Consider the following 12,563-nt stretch of genomic DNA (forward strand, 5'->3'; position numbering starts at 1 on the left):
AAGAGAAGTGTTTAGAAAAATCTCTGGGCCATGAAATAACATACACCTAGGAGGGACAGATACCTTTAACTCAGCTTAAAAGCCTGTTTTGGAAAAAGAACTCCTTGTTATGTGCTGAGGTTACTTGTTGAAGTTCTGCACTGTCAACGATAAAGAAGATGCTTTCCCCTTAAGACTTTCCCCTTTGTGTGTGCTGTGGGTTTCTGTGTTGCTAACTTTAGGTGAAGGAGAGAAAGGATCAATAAATGTTTTATATATTAATGTACATTTTAGTAGCAATTGATGGTGCCAGAGATGCTGGTACTCCTTAACCAGGAACAAGGTAATAGCCATGCTCAGTGAAGGCTCCTGTGGGCAGAACACAGTGGTGCCATTGGAAGACCCAAGCCTTACTCAGACGGCCTCCCAAACGCAGCAGGGCTAGTTAGTAAAGACATATCTAAAGAGGCTTACCACCAGCAGACCATTATATCCAGTCTCTAAAATATTTAAGTGTATCACTGGGAAAAGTGATTCCTCCTTGCTCGAGCAGATTTTTTCCCTCCTCTGCATCTGGTCCTGTATTTCATTTGCATGTCATTTTTAATGTATAAATCGCATTGCTTCATTGCAACATTCAGGATGATTTACAGCCCACGGAAGTGACACCCATCATCCTAGAACCATTCGATGCGATGGAAGACGCGCCAGTCCTGGGTGCGGGGCGGGGGCGGGGGAGCCGCGGCATGTGGACAGGTCCGGCTCGTTCTGCGCGAGGGGCCTGGCAGGCAGGAGACCTGAGTGCGGGACACTGAAAGGCTGTTCTGTGATCAGCCCAGTTCCGCCCCTTCGCGAGCCGGTCAACTTGCAAAGAGGGTTAATCATTGTTCTGCAGCTAGCAATGCACGCTTTTCTCCGGAAAGGACGGGCGCATGAGACACGCGTCTGCCTCAGGTTCCAGTCCTGGACTCTGCGGAGGATGCAGGCGCTGCGGGGCAAAGAGGGGCCAAAGGGGAAGGGAGAAAAGCTTCCCTAAGCGAGGCTGGCCTGCGGTCCGGCTGCGAGGCCGGGGCAAGCTGCAGCCCTGAAGCAATGCGCTGCCCGCGCCGGGTGCAGGCAGCCCGGTCTTCTAGGCTCCGTCTGAGGCTTGCAGAGTTAAACTAACCCCTCCCACAGAGCCGGACCGTTAAATAGCCGGCCGCGTGTGCCCCTTCGCAGAGCCGGCAGAAGCTGAGCGGAGGAGACGGCGCGGAGAGGCGAGGGGAGCGGGAGTGGGCACACAGGCGCTGATGGACGAGCCAAAGGGTAAGAGAACAAACTCAGTCGCTCCGAGCGTAGCGGCGAGCCCGCCGCCCCGCTGCCTTCCCAGCCCGACGGGAGCACTGGAGAGGAGCGGGGGGAGACCGGCCGGGGGGAACTGCTGGCCGTGATGTCAGCCTCCGCACAGACAAAAGTTTGAGGGACTCATGCATATTCATGAGAAGTAGTTTTGCCATTCAGGAGCTAACTCAGTCAAGGCTTCCGGATGTATCTCCAAGCAGCGGCGGCGGCGGCGGCGACTGCAGAAGCGTACCTAGATGAGGACGCGTCCGCACGTCGCTTCTGAGATGATACGTGTCCTGTCAAGGAGATTGATTTGGTCTCTTCGACATGCAGCTTTTCTGCATTCCTTCCATGTTGTGAATCTGGCATGGACTTCTTGCTCCAAGCTTGGATTGTTTGGAAAGGGGCAATGGAAGTTTGTGTCCGCGCGCGTGTGTGTTATAAACAGAAGACTTATCTTGATTTAGAAGGGCAGAGACCAACGAAAGTGATCGTGGTCTTTGGGTGACTAGTAAGGCCTGAAGAATAGTCTCTAGTGGTGCTGTTATCTTGGATAGAAGATGTTTGGTGTGGGGAGCAGTGGATTCTAAATGTGCGTTTGACCATGGCCTAGTATGGAGATGCAGAGAGAACAAGGTTATGTGAGAGGGTGATTTCACTCAAGAAGCGAAGCGCTGCCATTTTCTGCTCATTGGTTGCCCTGTATATTCACATTATCTTCTCTGTCTTATTTTGCATGAATAATCAAATGTGACATATAGTCTGCATGAGAGTTTCAGGCTCAAATTTAGAGAGGAAACCTAATGCTAGAGGTATTATGCACGGCTTCATTTTTATTTTGTTTTAGTAAAAAGATGATAAAAGTGGTGTAAAATCCCTGGGATGGATAGAAATGAATAACCACAACATCTGGATTCACACAAAGTACTATGAATGAGGCAATTGCACAATAAAAGCCTACTCTTGGAGCACTCCACCTTTCGGGGGAAAGTTTCCTTATCCCTGTGTTGTTTGTGCTATTGCATCCAAAAGGCAACAATTACATTAAGGGAAATAGTAGTTTATGGGCACCGGATCACACATTTTGCATGCAAAAAGTCCCAGGTATAATCCCTGACCTTGCCAATTAATAGGGTCAGGTGATGGGAAAGGCTTTTGCTTGAGACCCTGGAGAACCGCTGTCATTGCTGGACTACATGGACAAATATTCTGATGTGGAATAAGGCAGCTTCCTTTGTGTGTGGATGGCCCAAAACAGGTCATGTTAAAAAAGGATGCAATGCAGCCAACGCTTTTAAGATTTTACTGCTGGCTGTGCAGAGAAGCGCTTCTCACAAACTACTGGTGTGGAGCAGTGATTCTTTTACAAGACAAGTGTGTGTCTGGGAGCTGGGAAACTGATGGTGAGAGCATGTCCATCTGCAGCTGTAAATGTACATTGTGGCATTTTGCATTGGGATATATACAGGATAGATAGTCCTGGGGCCGAGAGGCAGGTAGGCAGGCCCTGAAGTGAACAGGATGCGCACATCTCTGTTGGCTTGCCTTGTTGGTGGCGGAATGGTTTTTCTGATAGAAGGCTGTTCTTGTATCATGGCTGAAACTGGGTCGTTGCAACATTTTTTGTCACTTTCCCGACTGCACCTGGATTTGTTTTGTGCTGCTGAGGAAATTGTGTCGCTGGACTTGTCAACGCCAGAAAGGGTAGATCTCCTATTTGTTGGGGAAAGTCTCTCCCCTTTCTGTGGTAGCCTGGCTTGCAACTTTCCCTTCTGAAAGGAAACACAGGAGGAGAAACTACTGCAGATAAATGAGTTTGCTTCTGTGTCCAGTGTAGGCTGTTGACTGATTAGTGCAGGAGACTTTTTACTTTGCGGAGAAAAGGAGAAATACCCAGGAGTTGGTTTGAAGTACTGTACTTGGAAAAGTCTTTGTGCAAGTTGTTTGAAGTGTTCATGCAACTGATGAGAACCTAATCTTCCCCAACCTGATGCGCTCTCTGTGTTTTGGAGTGCAATTCCCATCATTTAACCAGTAGGGCACAATGGTAGCTGTAGTCCAAAACATCTGGGGAGCATTAGGTTGGGCAAGGCTGGATTTAAGGAAAATAAGTAGATAGTTTCTGGAAGGGAAAACCCTGCCTCTTGGAACACCCTTATCCATGAAGTTAAAGAGGGATGTAGTTGTAGTGAAAAGGAACTTTAAAGGGAGATTTGAGTGAGATATGGCAGAATTAGAATTCTATACATATTGCCAGAGGGCTTGAATTAGGGTAAGACTCTTATCATGCTACATATGTTAATTGCCTTTCCTAGGACCAGGATGTTGGTGTTATCAGCTGCAACTGCAACATACAACAATTGTATGCTGTTGATGATTGTTACAGCCTATACAATCTTCATTGAATTTCCTTTTCGCTGCAGTATCTATAGTTCTCCACACCTTCCACCCTATATGTACTATATGTAAATCTGAAACTCCCATAATACTTTATGTATCTGACAATGGGCCACGGGTTGTAATTCACAAAAGCTTTTGCCAGTATAAATATGTTAGTCTGTAAGATACCATAAGACTGTTCTATATGTAGATATATCACTGATTTAGGTTTATGTACAATTATTCTTAGATGGTGGTGCAATTTGGCAATTTTAAATTATGGATTTAATGCACTCGTTCAATTCCCCCCCCCCCCGCAACATAATGGTCTTACATAATGGGGGAAAATTTTGGGTGCACTTTGTATTACTTCCCTGTCTTCAAAATGTGCTAAGTATTTCCGGACCCTCCTGTTCCTTCTGCTGAATGGAGCACTGGACACCCGCCCCCAAGTCCTGCCCTGAGCAAACCACTGCCCTTTGAGTTCTTAGTTCTCTGTGTTACATGTTAACCAAAGAACTGCGGCACAGCATGGATGATGCCGCACTCTAGGATGGATGTTATTGCCAGTGAGGCTTGGTTGCCGGATTGCCGGATGTCCTCGCCAGCTGCAATTGCCTGTTCCCAGATCAGCTGGTTCCAGCCTCCTCTTCATTAGAATGCCCTTGCAACAACAATGGCCCTGGCCCCTCCAGGTTCCAGACCCACCCAGGGGCAAGTCTGCGCATCCTTATTTGAAATGCAAGTGAGGCTGAGGCGAGGACCTTGGTGGGGTTGGGAGCCCTGGATGCTCGGGCCAAAGAGCATGCATTCCTTGAAAGCATTCCTGTAGGGCAGTCTGTGACCTGGCTTTCTCACACGAACTGCTCTGGACAGTTCATATTGCAGAGGAGCTTCTTGTCCTCTTGCATCTCTCCAGCCACACAGATCACGAGAGACTGCACTGCATTATCCGCATCAAGCAAACTGCACCCACCCATACTTCACCTTTTTAACTTCCCCCTCGCCGGTGGCAACCAGTAGATAAGAGGTATTTTCCCTGCCCATGGCTGCTGCAGCAATGACCTTGAATGGCAGCATGCAGGCAGAGATATGACAGGCAAGGGGGGGGTTTCCCAGCTGGTCTTCAGACCCTTTGAGGAAATACTCCAGATACTAACTTCAGGCTGTCTGAAGCAGGCTTCCCTAAGCTCATACCCTCCAGGGGTGTTGGGTTGGCAGAGCTGGCTCAAAACGGGGGGAGCTGCACTCTGATACCATGTTTTATGTATGATTGTAAACCACATTGAGTGCCATGTTTCTTAATGGAATGGCAGTGTATAATTAAAGCAAGAGTCAGGACTACATCCGGAGGGCACCAGCTAGAGGGAAGCTCATTTATTTTGTAGTAGAATAAAAAAGAAGAACCTATTGCTTCTTCATGTGAGTGTGGCTGATGTGTTTCTGGAGGACATAAACTTCTCACAGCACAAAATGCCGCAGAACTGCAGGCTAAAAGTTTGGCCAAACACTCCCTAACTACTTGCGTCTGCCTTGATGCTAGGCAGTTAACATGCAGATGTTTGACATATAGTTTGCTGCCCAGGTTGGACAACCCACAAAATTGTTTGATTGCATCAGGGCCTTAATGAGAACCAAGTCAGACTGAAGGCTGTAAGAAGCTGAGAATGTAAGGACTGGTACATTCTCTCACATTAAAATTGTGGTTTCATGCTGAAATTCTTGATTGTCAAAATGATAGTGTCAAATGCCTCATTTTAAAACCGATTTGGAAAGAGGAAAAGAGAAAGGAAACCAGAAAAAGTGGTTACACACACTCATACAGAAGGTACCAAAATGTATACACATTTTAAGAAAGGAAAAACCTGCATTAAAAACTGTTGCATGGTGACACTAGCATTCATTTGATTGACGCCAACTTTTGAATGTCATACTACGCTTGCTACCATAATTCAACCTCGAAAAGTAACACATAGATAACATCTCTTAAAATGTGTGTACATTTTTGGCACCCTGTTCACTTTCCCCTAATCTTTTCAGACTGATAAATCCACACAATGTAATGAGTGAATGGAGTGCATTGTCATATTGAAAACACTCCATCACAAAGCAAAATAGAGTTCTTCATATTATTTTCAGTTCCTTCAATGAACAGTGAACTGGAATTATTTAGAAACCATTTGCCTTTTATGAAGAAAGCACTAGCAAGCACTTTGTTACGTTACTTAACATGCTTGAAGAAAGTTTCCTAACAACAATGGCACGTTATAAATATCTTGGCCAGGATGTTATAAGAGCTGATGGTGTCCTGTTACTTTATAAAGCATTATATTGTTATGGTATCATTTTAGCTAGCATTTTAGCCAAAGGCGTTTTCAGAGAGCCCACCATCAAAATCTGAGCAATTCATTAAGAAGTTTTGACTACAGTATGACCAAGTGCTCATGTATCTGAAAGCAAGCCACCATGTAAGAAAACTTCTGGAAGTAGTTCAAGAAATGGTAAAGAAAGATGTTGGCATATACTGTAAATCCTTCAATGCACTGCATTCATTATGTGAAGAAGGGAAATTTGGACAGACAGAAAGCAATGACTTGGATTGTTTAATTCTGAGTTGTCTGTGTTGTCATGATGTATGAAGGCAGCTGTACTAACAAAGAATAGTTTTGTATTATTAGAATAGTATATAATAGAATTAAATAGAATTGTAGCCACAGATGGCTTGTTGCTGGGTTGTGAATTCTGGGTTTTTGTAAGCATGTGTTGTCATTGTGTGTGAACCTAGAATTGTGGGTTATTCTTGGATTGCTTTGCCAGGCTGCAGAGGCAATAGGCAAGAATGATAAAAAACCTCAGCCCTTCTACTTACCAGTACAATAGTGTCACAAAAGCATTTAGAATACAGAGAAGGAATGAGGAAACAACCAACCAGGGGCTGAGGAAACAAAGCATGGCTTGTCTGATCATCTGTCAGACAAACCCTGGGTACAGCAACAAACCATGGGTTAAGTAAATGTGTGAACCAGGTCCTTATTCAGTTCTCACATAATGACAATCCAAAGTATGGGTTGAATATGGGTTGTGGTTGAACTGTGGGTGGTTACATGCAAATCCTATACTTTGGGTAACTGTGAGTTGTTAAGTACAAATTCAAAGTTCAAAACCTTAAAAACAAACTATGAATTCCTTCCTAGGTTGTTCATGTTTAACAACCCATAGTTCAATACTGGTGCAGGATTTACACATTACAGCATTTCTTTATTTCTGTACCACCCCAGAGCTGAAGCTTTCTCACTGGTTTACAACAATCCATAAAACAAACAATAACGTAGAATAAGCATATTGCAAAAGCAGAAAAAATATTTAAAAGTTTAAAATAAACAATGTCAAGAATGACTCAACAACCCACAATTCAACCCTAACCTGTACTTAGCCCATATTCTAGGTGGTTGTTAGATGCAAGTCAGGCTATTGTCATGCCACTCCATGCATGTCTGTATAGATCAGGAACTAAACAACATATCATTTGGAACATGTTATAGGTTTCCAATCAGCATTTACAGAATAAAGAGAATTTGAAAGGCAGGTACTGTTCTGTGGAATACCATGAAGCTTGAATTTTCTGCAATAAGAGAGAACAAACTAAACATCATTAGTAAACCCCAATATATAAGCAGAATAGGAGAGCTCAGCTTGAGTGTGGGTGAGGCATACCTCCTATGATGTGTGTCTAAAAACTGTAGATTTACATCTTTGTGCTTTCATATTTTTTAATCTGGCTGTGCTCTTATACTCCTACTTAGCAAGACCTATGCTGTCTGCAGTATTTATTGACTCTTCCTTAACAGTTTTGAATATAGAATATGGACTACATCGTGTCTTGCTTGCTGTGTATTAGCTGTTATGGATTGGTTGGACTTGTTAGTTCTTATCTTTGGAATTGCCATCCTTTGGTCACTTAGTTTTTATGGAGAATTAAGATGACATTATTGTTGGAGCTGGTGGTAGTTGGGCAGCTCCAGACACTCTTGGGTGATTATCGGGATCCATTTCAATTGGGCTTCAGACCAGGGTTTGGGACAGAGACTGCTTTGGTTGCCCTGTGTGATAACCTTTGCAGGAAGAAAGACAGCGGGAGTGCAACCCTGTTGATTCTCCTGGAACTCTCAGCAGGTTTTGACACCATCAACTGTGGTGTCCTTCTGGGCAGGTTTGCTGGTTTGGGATGTGGGGGCACTGCTCTGCAGTGGTTCCACACCTGTCTGGCTGACTATGTCCAGAAGGTGGTCCATGGGGTTCCACAGGGCTCTATACTGTCCCCCGTGCTGTTCAACATTTACATGAAACTGCTGGAAAAGGTCATCTGGAGGTTTGGGCTGAGCTATCAGCAGTGTGCTGATGATAATCAGTTCTACCTCTCTTTTACATCCAATCCAGGTGAAGCAGTCTCTGTCCTGAATCAGCATCTGGGCTTGATAATGGACTGGATGAGGGTCAGTGAACTGAAATTCAAACTAGACAAGATGGAAGTGCTGTTGGTAGGTGGTTTGTCTACTGGGTTGGGTGGGCATCACCATGTCCTGAATGGCACTGCGCTCCCCCTAAAGGAGAGGGTCTGCAGCTTGGAGGTGCGCCAGGATACAAATCTATCTCTAGAGGCCCAATTGGACTTGGTGGCCAGGAGCACCTTTCAGCTGTGGCAAATATACCTTCTATGCCTCTACCTGGATAGAAGGAGCTTGGCTACAGTTACTCATGCATTGGTAACATCTACGTTAGATTACTGTAATGCACTCTATGTGGGGCTGCCTTTGAAGATGGCCAAGAGACTTCAACTTGTTCAAGATAGGGCTGTACAATTAGTATCTGGTGCCAGCTCGCAGGACTATAGAACACCAATTTTATGTAAGCTTCATTGGCTACCAGTTGAAGTCTGGGCACAATTTAAAGCTCTTGTTTTAACACATAAAGTCCTTAATGGCTTAGGATCTGGTTAACTGAAGGACCATCTTCTCCCTTATATACTTATCCACGCATTAAGATCTGGGCAAGAGGCTCTTCTGAAAGAGACATCCCACGAGGAGCTAAGAGGGATGGTGAATAGAAGGGCCTTCTTGGTGTCTGCCCCCCACTTATGGAACCGGCTTCCCAGAGAAACTTGCTTGGTACCAACCCTGTTCTCATTTTGATGGCAGATGAAACATTACTCTTCTCCACTCATTTTAACAATTAATTTTAAGATTATTTAACCAATTTTAGTAGATCATTAATGCTTGTCCTTCTCATCCAGATATGACTTAGAATTATCACTGTTAAATTATTACTATTGTTATTCATATTTTATTGATGGTTTTTAGTGTTTTTATTGATTTGCAATTAATTTTTTGTATTCTGGCTTTGCTGATTGATGTACACTGCCTAGGGAGCCCTTCAGACTACTTGGTGGCATATAAATATAATAATACATAATAAATAAAATGGTCAAATCATTGCAGTCCAGGGTGTTCTTTATTGTCCTCCTATTTGTTCCTCTGACCTGAGTTGAATGTGTTTGGCTGCGTGTACTTAATGCAGCCAGAAGAATTTCTGGATTGCATTCAGAGCTGGTGGCAGGAGGCGGCAAGATTGGGGCCCACGGACATCAGGGGGCTTTCCTTGTCTTCACCGTGGCCGCCTGCTCATTCAGCTGTCTTTTGCCCTGGTCCAGACAGCAGAGGAAATGTGAAGAAGGCCACAGGGGGCTATGAAGCTGGGTTCTGTTCAAGGCTTTAGAACATATCATTGGAAACTTCGGGGATGGGCATAGTAGTGAAAGGGCACCTTGAAAAAAGGGGACAGTCTGTGTAAGCCACTACAACTTCTTAGAACCCTGAGAGGCACCATTTCTCCAGGTGCCTGACACAACCCCACAAAAAAGCATCAATTCCACCGCAACTCCTTACATGTGGAGGATGCGTACTCCTTAATGACTGTACTACCTGCTATCAAATGTGGACGTCATGGGTACCAGGAATGTGGGGGCTTTGGCTGAAATACAGAAAGAGAGAGCACCTAGGCAGCCGTCTCTCTCAGTCACCCACCCACCCCTGCCAATTATCTAGGCCAGGGTTAGACCTGTGGTCTTTTAGATATTGGTGGACTCCGGTCAGCAGAGCCAATGGCCAGTTCTGTAGGTTGCCCACCCTCATTTAGCCACATGGACTCCCTGTTGTATCTGCTGACCATTCCCGATCATATTTGTCTTACATCTCACAGCAAGCAAAGATGCTGTTCACTCTTTTGCTTTCTGGTTCTAATTTTATATAGCCAGCATTTCTTACTGGGTATGCTGTTAACACAGCAGCAACTCTCTGAGATGGGTGACAGAACTGGAAATGAAAGTGGGAGACTCAAGGGACAGCCTGGAGGGGGGCGGGGGACAGGGCAAGTGCAGCATCTGCCATAGTTGATTTTTAATTAGGTTTAACCATCTGTTTCTTTTGGGAGTGAACTCACTCCTGCATCAGTCATAAATACCAGTGTGCCACGGGAAAAGCGGTAGAATAGACTCGGCTTATAATTGTTGCTGTGGAGGCTGGTTGACCATTTCTGCTGGGTGGATTGCTGGGACCTAGTGCTTCTGCGATGGCTTCCTGGGGGCGAGGACTCTCTCAGCTGAGCCGCTGTGGGTGCCCAGCATGAGCCCCCTTCCTCACCGAGTCTCGCCTTCTTGCAGAACCACACCCCATTGTGGGGGTCAAAGTAATGGCCACATTCTTAAAAGGTTGCAAAACACTCTGAGGAGCTGAGGGTCGAAGAAGAGAACATCCATCTTCTGGATAAGAAATAGGTGACCATGACATAAACTCCAAGCGGCTCCTTGGCGCCCCTTGTAAAAGGGACGTAAGAGACTGCACTGAAATTGGGGCGGGCTCCAGGGGCTTGAGGGCAATGGGGGCCCTTCCTCTGTGAGGTCACCTTCCCACTGCCATTGCCACAAGCTGCTCTTGCTGCGCATCCTCCCGCGTCACTGTTACCACCCGCTTGCCTGGCAAGCAGCGAGCCCGTGGGCAAGGGGCAGGAGCACTGCTGCTCCTTCCTCACATTCCCTCTGGTGCCTGGACCAGGGCAAAAGGCAGCCGAACGAGCAGGCGGCCACGGTGAAGGGAAGGAAGGCCCCGGCTTACGTGCAGGTCCTTAGTGCATGCCCAGCCATGCCTACGCAGGATGCCGGCCTCGAGCTCAAATGGCACTGCAAGCCATGATTGGAAGGTCTAAGGCTGTTCATCCTACCCTGCTCCAGTCATCGCAAAGCCTTTCAAGCACCTGAAGTCTTGGATCACCTTGGGACACGCCTGTATAGTTCCCATCCCTTGCTCCCACTCTCTAGCTTTCGACTTGCCTGCTAACCTCACCAAGGTGATTATCAGGCTCCCTGCATCAAGCCGTTTTGAACGTCCAGAAGTTGCACCTGCCCATATTAGCATGTGGTCTACGGAACACAGCGTGTCTTACGTCATAACAGTAATTGTGGGTGAAATCAAACAAGGCCATGATATTGCAAACAGAGATGCTTTTAAACATCATAGATAAGAACAGCCAGTCCCTTGTGAGTAAATACTGCTGTTTATGGATCCAATCCATCTCTGGACCTTTTGTTCTTAAAAGCCACCTTTGAACCATGGCAGGCCTGGGAACCAACATTCCAAATCCTTCTGGGTTCTTAACGCTTGCCCAACTCTGGGAAATTCCGAACTGAGCTTTGTACAAATGTAGAACTCATACGTGTGACTACCAATGAGGTTGCAAAGTGGACTGCATTATACATGGGTAAGTGATGGTGATCTTAATTCACTCTGTTTTTGTTTAGCTACCTTAAGTTAACATAGTGTGTTAAGCTGCTGTGAGCTTAGTTCTGCCTGAGCAGCACTTCAGGACTCCAGTACGTGGTCGTCGTCTTACTCTCCTTGCAGTGTCTCATGACTGCATTTCTGCACCCTAGTAGCTTATGAGGCTTCCCTCCAATAGCTGTTTTGAATCTCAGCCCGGCTAAGGGATCTCTCAAGGCCACACCTGGTGTTCGTGCACTGTTGTTCTGAAATTTGTTAACTTGCAACAGGCAACCTAAAAGCCATGCTGTGATTTGAATGGGCATGCACTGGGATGAACTAACGTTTGCAGATCTCAGGGATGTAGAATTCTGCATTGCACCAAGCTTCTTTGGTTCTGAATGCACCTGTGTTCTTGGTGCCCTTTAATGAAAGTGCCTTTAAAGATAAAATCCTCCCCGTTGACTGAGAAATGCTGGACAGTGTGCATCTTTTTTCTGCTTAAACACGCAAAGGATTATGTCTGATGATGATGATTTTGATGACGATGATTTCCCACTTTTTTCTTACAAAAAAGCTCAAAGTGGCTTACATCATTCTCTTTCTCCTGCTCTCAGTCTTATCCCCAGAACAACAACCTTGTGAGGTAGGTTGAGCTGAGAGTCTGTGACTGGCCCAAAGTTACCGACTTGACTCCATGTCTGAACAGCGACTAGAACCTGGGCACCTGAGTCCCAGTCCCACACTCTTACCCACTACTCCACACTGGCTCTATTAGAAGCAGTGCCACTTTAGACCCAGCAACTCTCTGTGTGGATAAATTCCTTGAACCTCAAGTGGTTGAAGAAGGGAGCCTCCATTCTCATCAAATGGAGCCCTTCCTCTGCCCAGTTCCAGCAAGATTCTCACAAAGACAAAAAAAAAAAAAAAAACCCTGTAGAGACTGGCCCTTTCCTTTTGCAGCACACACTTTTTATTGGTTTAAATGTCTTAGGTTACGCTATAGTCACTGTCTTAGTGGGGGAAAGATAACATCGAAATGCTTAAATAAACAAATGGAATAGGGCATCATGA

At 45.6% G+C, this 12,563-nt stretch overlaps 1 protein-coding gene across 1 annotated transcript in view; it reads left to right on the top strand.

Moving 5' to 3' along the window:
- Window positions 1–1,093: 1,093 nt before the first annotated feature.
- Window positions 1,094–12,563, top strand: part of ENTPD1 (ectonucleoside triphosphate diphosphohydrolase 1) — a 51,297-nt gene continuing 39,827 nt past the window's right edge. The window contains exon 1 of the mRNA XM_044436182.1: window positions 1,094–1,284. Within this exon, the coding sequence (XP_044292117.1) occupies window positions 1,269–1,284 (16 nt within the window). The 5' untranslated portion in view covers window positions 1,094–1,268. The remainder of the gene's footprint in view (window positions 1,285–12,563) is intronic.

Source organism: Varanus komodoensis, unplaced genomic scaffold, assembly GCF_004798865.1.
Source record: "Varanus komodoensis strain SLA01 unplaced genomic scaffold, ASM479886v1 scaffold1, whole genome shotgun sequence".
NCBI lineage: Eukaryota > Metazoa > Chordata > Lepidosauria > Squamata > Varanidae > Varanus > Varanus komodoensis.